We start from the raw sequence: 15,641 nt of genomic DNA on the forward strand, positions 1-15,641 counted from the left end.
CATCTGGGTCCTGGAATAGCAACCATGTTCTCAGTCTGGCTAGGGATTCTGACCTCAGCTACAGAAGGAGACAAAGGAAGGAAAGAAAGAGATGGAGCAAGGGGAGGGAGGGCAGCCTGTGGAAGAGTCTCTTGGTAATTTCCCTACCATGGATTTAGAGCTTCCACAACAAAAGATTCATTGGAAAGCTGCTACCACTGCTGCAATGGGCGGGAGAGGTAGAGATGAGGAGCATTCGAAACCCAGCGAGTTGTTCTGGCACCTGGGAAATGGGGGTGGCTGATTCAAAAGGAGACAGCTGCAGCAGGCAGCGATTGCTCTCCCCTCCTCTTCTCAAACCATGATAGCCCACAGTGGAGATAAGCTACAGGATATAGCTTCAATCTGCAGCACAGGGACGGAGTGCAACATCAGGATGGCTATGGCTCCCGCTCTCTGGGTGCCAAGACCTAGCAGTGCCAGCAAGCCCAATTAAAATGGTAAGGGCCAGAACTAGACCCCCAGCCTAGAGGAGATCTTCACAACCAAGATCAGGTGTTCCAATCGCAGGAATGGGATGCAGGCAACATTTTGCAAACGAGCAAAGCCTCATATCAAATGGTAACTCCCCAATCCAAGGTGCTCCCAGGCTAACAGAAGCTTCAAGTCCTGTTGTGTTCGGGTCAGGTAGAGGTCTGGCCAGTGAGGGGGTGGGTTGAATCTTGGTGTAGGGTCTCAAGTAAAAGACAAGAGAATAAAAAAGCAAGTCACAGCAGGCATGTAATCTCAGCCCGCACAAGGCTGAGACAGAAGAATTAGGAATTCAGGACCAGCCTGGACTACATCTGTAGACAGTTTCAAACAAAAACAAAAAAGAAAGAAAAGTAAGCAATTCCTGTTCAAAATACCAAATTCGACCCAACATCCCCTTTACTCCATATAACGTGCTTGTAAAGAGTTGCACAGGGCCTTACATTTTAAGGCTAGGTGTGTGAGCAAGTGAGCACGAGAAGCAGACTGACCTCTGTAGTCCTGACCTCTGTAGTCAGACAACTCGAGAAACCACCCCAAAATCACTCCTCAGCTGCAGGCTTGATTCCCCTAGTGTCAAACTAGCAGCTCTCTCTTCACCCAATACTGCATCACCTCGCCAGACCTACCCAGTATGCCTTGGGCCATAACCAGTGTATTTCTGTTGAAAGTAGGCTTTAGGGAAACTTCTACCTATGTTGGATGAAACAGCACTAAGCATGTCCTACCTAGTGTCAATTTAGAAAGGACAGCACATGCCGGGCGCTGGTGGCTCACGCCTGTAATCCTAGCTACTCAGGAGGCTGAGATCTGAGGATCGTGGTTCAAAGCCAGTCCGGGCAGGAGAGACCGTGAGACTCCTATCTCCAATAAACCACCAGAAAACCGGAAGTGGCGCTGTAGCTCAAGTGGTAGAGCGCTCGCCTTGAGCTGAAGAGCTGAGGGACAACGCCCAGGCCCAGAGTTCAAGCCCCACGGCCGACAAAAAAAAAAAAAAAAAGAAAGGACAGCACATGAGTACCGAGGCACAGCATAGCAACTGCTCACATTGACATCCCTCAGCCAGTATTCTTACAAATGTAAGGTAAGATCCTAAAAGTAAAAAAGATAATGGTTCACCTATATTTCCTTCTGCCCCTCTACACACTTACCTGTCAGGGACCATCTAATTTCACTGTGCTACTACGTAGTTTGAAATCAACTTGCAAATGTAAAAAAAAAAAAAAAAAATCAAAGCATACCCAGCTGTAGCTTCCAGTTCTAAAGAAAATACACAGTAGCAATGCTACATTGTCAGAATCCAATGAGAACATTCTGGTATCTTTCCCAAACTTGGTGTTGAGTCTTTGCATCCTGATTTTGAACAGTGAAGCAACAAAATCCTGATTTTCAACTGCAGTATTGCTTAAGAAACAACAAAAACCCAACAATATTGAAGGAACTAAAAGAACTGTAGTTCTTATACAGTGAAAATAGGGGTTATACTGTAGAGGAGGGACCCCTGTTTTCATTGTATTTGATGTTGGCATAATTTGGGGAGCGGAAGGGAAAAAACAAATTGTTTAAAAAGGAATACAAGTTGACCCATTGCAACAATGAGATGTACAAGAGGCTATGTTGAAAAACAAACTTTACCATTTAGGCGGAGGGGGGGGGAGGGATAGTTCTTGTGGAGATGGGAGGGAAGGTAGGGGAAAAACAAAGGAGCAGGCAACAATGCTTGATAAGAAATGTACTTATTACCTTGCTCATGTGATTGTAACCCCTCTGCGCAGTATTTTCACAATAAAAAACATTTAAAAAAAAGAAGTTTGGGGCAGGTGCAGCCTTGCAAGAAATGAGCATTACTTTCTATTAAGTCACATCGTCCTGTGGATGAGTTTTGTTGTGTGTTAAAGAAAAAAATTAATGATTTTGTTGAACATACACACACACACACACACACACACACACAAAAGAACTGTGGTTCTAATGTATGTTTACAAAGGACTTAGGAAAAGAGCCATCCAGTAAAGGAAACTACAACAGAAGTAGATGGTTCTCTTTGGGGTAACAGAAACACTTTCCACCACGGGCTATTTTGCCCCTGACTTTTGATTTTTCTCTTTGTTCAACTTCTCCCTCCTCTGCCTTTTTCTCTTCCTTCTCCTCACTACTTCCTCTATCAACCTTTCCATTGCCACAAGGCTCCCTGGCCTGCCTCTAAGGAAATATGCTAAATATGTATTCAAATTCCAAACACCTGCCTCAGACAAGCAAACTCAAGACAACATAAGCAGAGACAAGGTAGTCAAGCTGAACCAAAAAGTGGCTCTTAAACCTGAACAAAGAGTTTGTGCAGATCCAGATTCACACTATGACTCTCCCCAGAGACCCAGTTCTTTAAGACTGGGACAGAAGAGAACTAGGTCCCTCGAATTAGTTTCCAAGTAATGTCAATGTTGATGGTCTTTTTTCTTTTTCCTAAAACTTTATTTGGAAATCACTTCAAACTTAGAGGAAGGTTATAGAAAGAGGGAAATTCACCTTTCACCTAGGATCCAAATTGGTGGCTACTTTCTAAGCTAAGCTAAATTATATCCAAAGAGGGAAGTCACCTTCCAGGGTGTCCAGTTCAGAACACTTTCCAAACAGAAAGCAAACTGCTATATAAGAGAAAAATGAGAGAAAGGAGTAAACCGGGACCAGGGGTTTGAAGTTCTGAATAATGAGCATCATTATCTATCACGGGGAGAGGAAGGACATACACTCTCCTGGTGGTTCTCTCTAGTGATTCCTTAGGGGTGATTCTGCAAACAGTCCACAATCTCCTGGTATAAACTGGCTGCAAGGAAAAAAAAAAAGCAAAGCAATTATTTGATAGGGATATGACTCTGTACACTTGAGAGAATAGACAGGAGGATGATTATACAGCCCTCTCCTTCACACTCTACCAACTCCCTCAGGACTTTATCCCCAGCCTGAATTTTCCCAATAACGCTTACCTGCTATTCTGCCTCTAATCTCTTTCTTTCAATTATTCTCCATCCTAACCCTAAAACTATCTTTCCAATAGCAGCCTGTAATAATACCAATTTTCTCAGAATCTTCACTAGTTCCCCACAACCTAGAGAATGGAATGTATGTCCCAGCTCAGTACCTGGTTGCCTCCTAGCTCTCAAGTTTAATGTACCTACAAACTAGACCAAAAAGAATCCACACAGCTGTTCGTTTTCCTGTAACCCTCACTTTGTATACAACTGTTTTCTTTTTTCTTTTATTTTGTGTCTCTGGAAACTTTTCCTCCTCCAGAAATAAAGAGGGGAAAAGTTCTTGTTTAAAGGTCCCAAGCACGATATGGTGGTGCATACTTATAACCTAGCTACCCAGATAGAATAGATTGGAGGACTGTAGTTCAAGGCCAGCCACAGGCAAAGATAGAGCCTACTGGACAAGTGAAAAAAGAACCTGAGATGTGACTCAAGCAGTGGTTTAAGACCCTGAAGTCAAGCCAGAGACAGGGAAGAGGGAAGATGGTTAGAAGGGGAGGGGAGGGAATGAAAGAAGACAGGAGAAGAGGGGAGGGGAGGAAAAGAATAGGGGAAGAGGAGCCGGAAAAGAAGGGAGAGAGGGAAGAAGGGGTGGAGGGAGTGCGGAGGAAGTCCTAATTGTACATCAAGGTCCTGCTCCAATCTAGGAAGGCTTCCTGCAGCTCCTCACAGCTCTTTCTGTGCTCACTACTGGCTATACATTGTAATGTTTACCACATTCTGCCCACGTATCATTTATGCCTTTTTCTTTCTCTGTGTATGACACAATCCTTGAAGGTAACTATCATGTCTTTTGTTCAATGGCCAGAGAAGCCCTTAATGGATGAAATGGATGAAATGGTAGATGAAAGTGGATGAAAAAGAAATGAGAAATTAGAAGAGTTGTCTCAAAAGAAGTGTAACAGTAATTCAGAATCTTTTTGTTAAAAACAAATTATTCAAATATCTACTTTCTAATCAGAAGAAATCCAAGTGTTGTATTTTGTTGTTGGTGGTGGCAGTTGGTTGGGCTTTGATGAGGGGGTTTGATTTTTTTGTACTAGTCCTGGGGCTTGAACTCAAGGCCAAAATGTTATCCTTGAGCTCTCCCCTCCCCTCCTCAAGGCCAGTGTTCTACCACTTGAGCCACAGCTCCACTTCTAGCTTTTTGGTGTTAAATGGAAGATAAGAGCTTCGTGGATGTCACTTCCCAGGATGGCTGTGAACTGTGATCCCCAGATCTCAGCCTCTTGAGCAGCTAGGATTACAGGCATGAGCATTGCAGGCATTGCCCAGCTGTATAAAATTTTTAATGTTTCCTCAACACTAGACCTTTTCCTTGAATCTTCTGTCTTTCCCGTCACTTTTCTGTACAGATGCCCCTGTCACTAGAACAGTCACATCTGAGTCACCATTCTGGCACAAAAATAGACTCAACTCCATTTGCCTCTTTTGCTAGGGTGACCAAAACTATACCTTGTGGACTCTACCAATCCCAAAGCTTTCCGAGGAGTCTGGTTAACATTCCCAGAAGAGTTAATTTTTTGATATGAAATGTTTTGAGGTTTACAAAAGCAGAATGCCAGCAATCCTAAGTGTGCCAAAAAGCTGACTCTGCCCTTTGCAGGCACTCGCTGGCCTCTTCCTTCTCTACCAGCATGCCAGCTGCTTTTGGTATAAAGAAAGTGCTGGAACTGACTCTCGGTAAGTATATCACCTCATCAGTCCCAAAGGCAGGCCAGCCATCTCTGTTCCAAGTACAGGAGAATTTCCATTCTGCCTCTTTCCAAGGGAGACAAAATTGTATTTAAACCCAGCCCAACCAAAAAAAAAAAAGTTTCCATTGTTCCTATCAGTTGGGCCAAAACACCTAACCAGGGCTGTGCTGCACTGCTCTAGACTAGCCTCATCAGGTTATTTTCTTTCTCCTACCTCATCTACCTTCTCTTATGTTCCGTATTCCCTGAGATGACACACCTAACTGAAGGGAAGAAGTCATGTGACTTCCTGTATACTGTCCTGATTAAGTGATGCCGAGTCACAATACGTGCAGTACTCGCTTCTCATTTCCTCACTGCTATTGTGCGTACAACTTTGTTTGGAAGAGCTAACTTCTCAGCATTTGCTGTTCAGTAACTCTTCAACATGAGGGCTTAATAAGAAATCCTTATAATGAGCTGAATAGACACCAAATATCAAAGACCCAAATTACTCAGACTGATAGAGGTTGGTGCGCTGCATTAAATAGGAACGCAGAGAGTATCAGTTTTGCTCTCTGATTATGCCTGACAAAGGACTGAGTCAAACAAACATATAAGCTATGACAGATGAGGGCAACAAGGGGCAAATACCACTGTATTTGTGGAGAAATGTACAAGCAAGCAAGCAAATGTAGGTGTGCTCTAATCTTCTCCTCCATGTACTTCTGTCCAGACCTTCAATTCTCCTTTCAGTGTACAGCTGATGGAGATATAACCTCAGTTTCATTCTATTTATGGTTTTTTATAGCTGTATAACCACCAAGGGCTATGCTACTGAGTGGGTATATGGCAGCAACCCAAGTCTGTGGGATTAATAGAAAAATAATTGTAAGAAAACAGTTAAGTACCAATTTAAGATGTTCATTAACCTTGTCTTTCTACAATGTTCGTTTATCGTAATAGTTCACTCAGAAGAATAGACAATCCATCACATACTTGTAGGGCTCAGAACTCACCTACCCTCTTATGCTCCAGGAGACAGAGCAAGTCCAGAACAGTATTATTTGATTAAGGTTATATAGCTAATTAGTTACGGGGACATGACTAGGGCACCACTCCACCACTTCCCATTCTATTCCACAATCCTCAAGGAAAGAGCCTGAAATACCAGGCTCCATTACTCACAGCATTTAGATAAACCAGAGGTTAAATCAACTTCTCTAAAGAAGAAAGATGATCAGTCTTAGGCTCTGGCCTTCACTAGGAAGTAATTTGTAAGTCTAGTAATAATGCTATAAGGAGCCCTGGAGAGACAAAGAACCCTTCAGAAATATGGCAAAACATCCATCTATTTATATTCCTAATTTATTGGGCAAATGAATTCAACAAATGTGTAAGACCTAGCATGAGTATTACTTATGTTATACCTTTCAATCCATGCAAAACCCAATCTTGATTAACAATGACCCTGAGATAAGGTAGGCGAGGAAAAGCTTCAAAATCAAAACAAATAGCTGTTTAAATACATTGAAAAAAGCTCAGCTAGTTCATGGATGTAAAAAGCAGAATGGTGCTCACCAAAGAAAAGGCAATGGACAGGCCAAGATGCTGGTCAAAGGAACAAAGACAACAGGAAAAGGGCCTGGTAATCTGTCTTACATCGCTCATAAGGATAGACCCTTATATTACCCAACTAGAAGAATGGATTTAAAAGGTTCCCACTGAAAATAAATACTAAGTATGTGAAGTGATGAGTATGTTAATTTGATGACAACACGTCTATCAGAACATCAGTATACCTCACAGATACATATTTCTCAGCTAAAAACAAAACTTTTAAGAACTGTTTTTTTTGGGGGGGGGAAGATGAGAAGGGATGGTAAGAGGAAACAGAAAAAATCATTTAAAAAAGAAGTTTTTTAAATCCTGTTTCAAAACTTCTTAATTTTTTTTTAAAAAAGAGCTCAGTTACCACAGGAATTTGAAAAGATCTATGCCTCAAATATTACCTCATGTCAGAGTTAAAGCAAGCTGCTAAAATTTAGGCAGTATCTTTTACCTAGGAAGTTTACCTACCTGAGAAATGGTGATGGCAGATTTCCATATCACATCCCAAGACAGTGGCCCTAACATAATAGTGCTGGCAACCTGGATGGAAAAGTGCTTTTATAAAGAGCACAGCCAAGTAATAGTGAATAATTTAAAATCACACATGAGGGAACAGAGACTCAGATATTTGTGCCTTCATGCTCATAAGGTTATTATTCAAAATAGCAGGAAGTTGAAACCACACATGTTCACTCACAGACAAGTGGTTAAGCAAAGTGGAGTCTGTATGTACAAGAGGACTCAGCATTAAAAAGAAGTAAAATTCTGATGCCTGCTACAGGCGTGACAATGAACCTAGAAAGCGTCATTCTAAGTGAAAAATGAACAAATATTATGTGATTCCACTTATATCAAGTGCCTAGATTTGTCATAGTCATAGAAGGAACATTAGTTAAAGGAGCCAGGGAGAGGAATAATGTACAGTTACTGTGTTTTAAGTACAAAATTTCAGTTTTGAATGATGAAAAAAGTCCTAGAGATGAACAGTGGTGATAGGTGCCCAAAAATGTGAATATGCTTAATGCCACTAGTGAATGATATATTTAATAATGGTTAAAATGGCAAATTTTATTATAAATTTTACCATTATAAAAAACCAGGTAAAAAATACTAACTAGTGATTTATTTTATGATTTTTGACCCATATTCTGTCTCTTGCTTCACCAAACAATACAAAAACAACATCATCACTCAAGCCATTATTAGAGCTTAAGATAAAAATAGCTTAGGTTTCACCCCCACAGTCATTTACTCTATGTGTTTATTACTAGAATAATTGACATCCACCATGATTATGAGTGAAACATTTACATTAAGCACAAGCTCCAATCAAACATACAAAGAATGGAAGAAACGGAACCAGGGAACTGTGTTGACAGATTGACATAGCAACCATCTGTTGACATTACCGTCCTTTGAGTCCAGGGGCCCAAATCATGTGGTAGGGCAGGTTGTGAAGGCCTGGAGCACTTGTGGAAGGAAGTTAGCTCTGTATGGCCAACTGTAAATACTTGCAGATTTCCTACTAGACCTACACAGGAAGTCATTCTTGTGCCTCACCTGCACTGAGTTCCTGCCATGAGGCTGGGGACTAGTGAGTTGAGATCAGTTCCAGGGAGTGATGTCATCTTGACTGAGTCCTGATCTTGGTGACCTGCTCCCCAGTCTGGTGTTATTGCAGCCCTTCAGCTGGGTTTCAGGTTATAAGGGGACCAAAAAGGGGAAATAGGGAGTAGAGTAGTAGAAAAGGGAAAAATGCTTGCACATTTCCTTTGTTTCATTAAAGTATTTTCTGCTTCCATTTAATTTGATGGGAGGATGGCTGATGGCAGATGGATGCTATACAGATGCTCTTCCAATCGGGGTGGGCCTTCACACAGATCTCAAAAATACAAAGATTAAAACAGCTAGAAAATATCAGGGCCTGGGAGTGAAGCTGTGATTCATGCTTTGCCAGCATTCACAAGTCTCTGAGTTTGATCCCTACCACCACAAGAAAAAACAGAAAAAGCTAAACAATTTCCAATGATTTCTGGTGGCTTCTAACTTGAAAACTATGCCTTATTCTTTCATGTTTGGATAAAGTTTACAGAACAGATACTAATACTTTTTTAACTCTATTTTTTTTTTTTGTCTTTTCCTTTTTGGTACTGGGGATCGAAGCCAGGACACTGCACTTGCTAGGCAAGCACTTTGCCACTGAGCTACATCCCAACCCAATACTATACTTTTAAAACATCTTTAAGTTTTTGTACACTATGGCAACATAAATAATATATACAAATGTCTAGAGCTATATGGACATTATATTCTGTCTATACAATGTCAAGCAGATTGTGAGTTAGAAACAAAATCGGACAGACATTCCATTCCTTTTAGATGAGATCCTTTGTGTTTAGATAGAAACAAGTTTTTAGGTAAAAAAGTAAAATGAAGTTAAATGTAAGAAACAGTAAGCAGACACTGATAATATTTCAAAGGAAAGGAATAGAAAAAAATCTTTAAAGGATTTTAAACCTTAACTATTAAATGAAGGAAACAACTAAATTTTTACCACGTTTATTTTATATCATGATTTTTTTAGTCCTTATTAAGTTGACACAGTTTGGGGAAATAAATACTCCCTTCCCTTTTCTGCTGCAAGTGTGTTAACAGAAGTAGGACAGATAATATGAGAGAATAAGCAAAAGGCACAAGAAATGGTGATGCATGGAGAGAAAGACGAGCTGGAACACAGAGGAGTGAATGTTAAGGGCTCTTGCTAATAAGTACTAACTAATGAAGTTCAAAACTGGCAACATAAAAGTATGATCCCCTTTCCAAAATAACAGAGGACTCCATTCAAAACACATTGATTATGTGGCATCATAGTACAAGCTTCCTTTCAGGCATTATGGGTATACTTTTTCTCAGTTTTTAAAGTCCCATGGATGACATTGTTCTTGAGTATTTTTAGTGTATTATTCAGTAAATATTAATTTGATCATATCAACCAAGCCCAGTTAGCAGAGACACTAGTAGCTGCCATGTAAGTATCCTTCATTCAAGTAAAATTTTATTGTTCACTTAGAGCTTCATGGCGAGGAACTTCTGGAAAGGCATTCATTCCTATTTCAGTTGGGTTTGCAACACACCAGCAGCCCTAAATGTAAATTAAGTCACACCTGGGTTATAAGTATGTATGTAACAGCCACTGGCAAAAATGGCCTATATTTTGCCCAGATAGTAACTATAAATGAATCCCTTTTAGCCTCCCACCTCCTAATTTCCTCTAGGGGTCCTTGCCTATATGCTTTGGTGCTTCATGAATGACTGTGAGGCTGCTCCCGTATGGAGATGACAATGTGTGAGGAACGCCTTGCACGGTATTCATCTCATCAATTCTGCCCAATCCACAGGAGTGAAAAATGGATGAGACTTGATATCTTCAACACCAGCAACTCCAGCCCCAAGACGTTCCAGAGGGTTGAACTGCAAGAGCTGAAAAAGAAGATCTAGTAAATGGTAGGCATCCCACCCGTGAGGCAAAGGAAATGGCCCTGATTAATAGACAACTGAATATGTGTTCTGGTAAAAGAGCTATGTACCCACTCTGGCTGTGGGATGGTGATGTGAGTTTATGGCTTCTCAACTGTTCTGAAACATGACCCTCATCTTCTTATGGTATAATGGAGTCAATGTATACCACAACATTAAGTAGACAGTTCACTAAGCCACCACTAAGTGGTGGTAAATGCCTAATCCCAGCGTGTGGGAGGCTGAGACAGAAAAATAGAAGTATGAGACTAGCCTGGGCTTTATAGTGAGATGCTGTCTCAAAACAACCCAACTACCCAACACATACACCTAAAGAAGGAAAGGAGTAAGGATGTTGCTCAGTGGCAGAACATTTGCCTAATATATGCAAAGCCCTGGGTTTGCTTGCCAGTACCAACCACCAAAAATAAAAATTTTACTAAATTCTTAGAAAGAGCATTGTTTCCCTTTAATGTCTGAACAAATCAATTTGTGTCACAATTTCTTTGGAATTTCTAGTTTACAAATCAAATAATTTATTTTAAAAATTGACCCAATGAAGAACAGGTAAGGATTTCTTCAGAAATCAGAATCACGTATAAAACAAGTTAATAATGTCATATACAAGTCTTTTAATACTGGAATACAGACACAGAAATATGAGTACTCTGGTCATGCTGGAAGAAGACATCTTGAGACACTCATACACGCTCAGATTCTTGCCTTTTAGCTTTACTGATGAGACAATTTACATCGCTAATAGTCATCTATTGTAAGTATACAATTCAATTTTGTTTGTTTTTTTTTTTAACAAATTTAGAGTGGCGCAACCATTATCACATCCAGTTTCAGGACACAGTCAACCCCTAGTCCCATGTCCAATCTAGGCACGACTGATGTGCTTTCTGTCTCGATAAACTGTGTCTTCTGGACATTTCCTATAAAGGGTCATGAAATATGCAGCCTTTGGAGCTTCCTCCTTCACTTTTTGAGCTTCATCTACATTGTAGCAGCTATCAACTTTTTATTTCTTGATAGTACTCCCTAGATACACTAATTCACCAGTTAATAGACATGGACTTTCCAGGTTGGGGCTGTAATGTCCCAAATGGTTAGAATGGCTAAAATGCCATTAACATTTACATGTATTTCTTTGTGTGGTGTGTGATATTTCTTCATTTTTTTAAAGTATATTTCTAGGAAAAGCATTTCTAGGTCTCATAGTTAAGTTTGTGTTTAACTTCTAAAGAAATGTCAAACTTTTCTAAAATTGCTGTACCATTTTACATTTCTACCAGCAATGCATAAGGAAAGGGAAGTTTCTTTACTCCCTGGCTTTTTGTTAATAACCCTTCTAGTAGATATTATATCTTATGAAATTGAATTGCTTAATGACTAAGATAGTGAACAACTTTTCATACCCATATTGCCATTCATATAACTTCTTTGGTGAAATACCCAATTTTTTGTCCTTTTCAAACTAAGTTGCCTATTGATAATCAAGTAAAAATTCTTTATATATTCTGAATTCAAATATAAATGTATGACTTACAAATATGTTTCCCAATCTGTGGCTTGTTTTTCATTTTTTAATGGTGTCTTTTGAAATGCACAAGCATTCAATGTTAAAAGTTTTCCTTTTACAGACCATTTTCTTGGTGTTCTAATTAACTTTGCTTAACTCAAGGCTATGAATACTTCTCTTACATTTTCTTCTACAGTTTTTATAGTTTTAGCTCTTATATACAGCTTGAGGAGATACTTTCAGTAGATATGGTAGATAGTAAAGGTCTTAGTTCCTTTTGTTTTTGTTGTGAATATGCGATTTTCCTGCACCACTTACTTAAAACACACTTAAGCTGGGCACTGATGGCTCACACCTGTAATCCTAGCTACTCAGAAGGCTGAGATGTGAGGATCTCAGTTTGAAGACAACCTGGGCAGAAAAGTTCCCATGAGACTCTTACTTCCAACTAACCACTCAAAAACCAGAAGTGGTGCTGTGGCTCAAGTGGTAGAGCACTGGCCCTGAGAGGCTCAGGGTCAGTGCCCAAGCCCTGAGTTCAAGCCCCACAACCGACAAAAATAAATAAAATAAAAAAATAAAAACACAGTTGTCTATTCTCTTTCACAATTATTTTGGATGCCCTAGGGTCATCTTCATGTTCAGATATAATTTTCACAATATAAATTTTGCTGATCTTTTCAAAGAGCCAACTTGTGATTTCCTTGATTTTTCACTCTGTGTGTGTGTGTGTGACCCAGCACGTGCATTGCCAGTCATGGGGCCTAAACTCTGGGCCTGGGCACTGTCCCTCAGCTCTTCAGCTCAAGGCTAGCACTCTACCACTTGAGCCACAGCACCACTTCTGGCTTTTTCTGCTTATGTGGTGCTGAGGAATCGAACCCAGGGCCTCATGCATGCAAGGCAAGCACTCTACCACTGAGCCACCTTCCCAGCCCTTATTTTTCTGTTTTCTATCTTACTAATTTCTGTTTTGTTTCTCCTTCTCTTTCTTCTCTCTTTCTCCTTCTCCTTCTTCTTTGTCAATCGTGGGGCTTGAACTCTGGGTGTAGGCACTGTCCCTGAGCTCTTCAGGTCAAGGCAAGCACTCTCCCACTTGAGCCACAGTGCCACTTTTCTGGTGGTTAATTGAAGTCTCATAGATTCTCTCATAGACTCTCCTGCCAGGGCTGGCTCAGCCTCCTCAGTAGCTAGGATTCAGGCTGTTTCTTTTCTTTTAGATTTACCTTGCTTTTTACACTTCTTTTCAGTTTCTTAACATATAACTTTCTCTTTTTTTTTTCTGATATAGCTGTTTTGAGCCGTAACATTTCCATTTCCAGTATTCTTTATTTTCTCTTCAGATCTGAGATACTACTGTCATTTCCTTTCATTTTGAAAGAATTATATAAGACTTCTTGTATTGCAGCTTGGCATCAATGAATTATCAGTCTTTATCTGGGAATGTCTTTATTTCATCTTCATTGTTGAGGGATAATTTTCCTAAATTCTTAATTAACTGTTACTTCCTTTCAGCACCTTGAATACAACATTCTTCTATCCTCTATTGTTTTTGGTGAATTAGGAATTAATACTTCCTTCTATATGATGAGTTTTCTTTGGCTGCTTTTGAGTTTTTCCTTTATTTTTGTTTTTCAAGTTGATTACAGTATGCCTAAACGTAGTTCTCTGTTCTTCTGTTAAAGGTTTGCTGAGCTCCTTGGATGCATAGATTAGTGCTTTTTATGATATCTGGAAGTTTTCAGTCATTGTTTCTTAAGATATTTTTGCTGCCCCCTATTCACAACAGCCACTCTATATACATTGATACTTTTTCTTCTATTTCACACAGTTCTCTTTGACCCTGTTTATTTCTCCCTCAATGTTTGAGTCTGATTTTCACATTGGATAATTTCTGTTGATTTACCTTCAAGTTCATTAATTCTTCTTTTTCTATCCTAAAAAAGCTGCTACTCAGTAGATAGCTTTCTCTAGTGAATTTTTCATTTCATTAATTATATTCTTTTATTCCATTGATTTTTTTCAATTTAACACTTCTCTTTGGTTCTTTTTCTTCTTTAGTATAATTTCCATCTTCTTAATAATTTCTCTTTGTGGATTTGTTGTCATAGATCCCTTACATGTCAAAGCAAAAAGTTAAATAGAGACAATATACTGCTAAGGGAAATGACAGGCTCAAGCTAAATGGTTCAGGAGCCCTTATACCTCTTTTAATTCTCTGAAAATAGTATAATAGTTGTCTGTCTTAAATCCAAAACCTGGGACAGTTGAAGACAATTTTTTTTTCTTTTTATCATCTTTAAGTAGTTGTACAAAGTAGTTGCTATATAACAAAGGAAGACAATATCTTTTGCTGATTTTCCCCTGTCCTACTGCTGTCCTAATAGCAATAGCTAGGAGTGGTGGCATTTGCCTATAATCCCAGCACTCTGGAGAAAAAGGTAGGAGGATCTTGAGTTTGAGGCCTGCCTGAGCTACATAGTGAGTGCAAGACCAGCCTGGCTACATAGCGAAATCCTATCTCAAAGCAATGACAACAAAACAATTTCCATTACATTAATTGTGTGTCAGGCATTACTGTAAGTGATTAACACAGGTCAATCTACTTAACTCACTGTAGCTCTAAAATAGCTACTATTGTTATTTATTCTATATATGAGAGAACAAAGGCTCAAGGAAAATAAGAAACTTGTTTACAATCAGATGGGTAATAAGCAGCGTGTTACACTGCTGCATGAATGTGTGATCAGCAAATGCCAAGATATTTCTTCACCGTGATACTACCAAAACCACAGGGGAGAAAGGCATATACTTCAAAAGAGTATACTAACAGCTTTCCACTTGAAATCATTATGTCTGACACTCAAAGTGACCCTCTACTTTTTATTAAAGCTAATGGATCAAAGAACTTTTATATTAGAAGTTCTTAAGCTATTATCATAAAACAAGCTGTTATAAAACAAACATCATAGGAATATTCTAAATGTGTTAAACTCATTTTCACAGACAATTCATGTCTACAGATTGAAATATAACTGTTATCAGATATTTTAATATAAATTCATATATCAAATATTTGGTAAGAATTAACTACAAGTATGTAATCTTATTTCATGAATATGTAGTATTTCAAGAAATATATGCATACATAAGTTCTTTCTTATCTTGTTTCAATTGGCTTTTCCACTTGACTCCAAAACATGACTTCCAATTCCAAAGATTACTATTTTCACTATTATCAATTTACTTATTAGTTCACGGACTCCTCCATATATTATTTGCAAATATAAATCTAGGCAATGGTATGATTGTTTAACCCATTACTATATTGCTTACTCTGCCATTTTAAATGCTATCAAAGGCCTCAAAAGGGAGGGAGAGAAGGGGAGAAAGAGAGAGGGAGAAGAAAAGGGAAAGGGAGAGGGAGGGAGAGAGAGAGAAAGAGGAGAGAGAGAAAGAGAGAGAGAGATAGAGAGAGAGAGAGAGAGAGAGAGAGAGAGAGAGAGAGAGAGAGAGAGAGAGAGAGAGAGAGAGAGAGAGAGATCACACTGACTGACGCACATTAAGGGAATCTGTCAGCCAATGGTACATTCAAGATAATGAATCAAAGACAGCCAGGGCCAAAGAACAGACCAGAGAGCTGAGCAATGGAGGGCACAGAAATACATTTTCCTTGTATAATATCTTCACCTGACAAAGCAACTGTGTGCTGTGGAAATAAATGTATACCATAAAGCACAAATACACATGATCTGTTTTAATTATATTTAAAAC

General features: G+C 39.3%; 1 protein-coding gene across 6 annotated transcripts in view; it reads right to left on the bottom strand.

Moving 5' to 3' along the window:
- Nucleotides 1–9,369: 9,369 nt before the first annotated feature.
- Nucleotides 9,370–15,641, bottom strand: part of Rps6kc1 (ribosomal protein S6 kinase C1) — a 159,166-nt gene continuing 152,894 nt past the window's right edge. For all 6 annotated transcript variants that reach the window (XM_070041510.1, XM_070041514.1, XM_070041512.1 and 3 more), the window contains one exon: nt 9,370–10,306. In XM_070041510.1, coding sequence (XP_069897611.1) covers nt 10,196–10,306 — 111 coding nt within the window. In that variant the 3' untranslated portion in view covers nt 9,370–10,195. The remainder of the gene's footprint in view (nt 10,307–15,641) is intronic.

This window comes from Dipodomys merriami, unplaced genomic scaffold (genome assembly GCF_024711535.1).
Source record: "Dipodomys merriami isolate MVZ:Mamm:240054 unplaced genomic scaffold, mDipMer1.0.p SCAF_31, whole genome shotgun sequence".
Lineage (NCBI taxonomy): Eukaryota > Metazoa > Chordata > Mammalia > Rodentia > Heteromyidae > Dipodomys > Dipodomys merriami.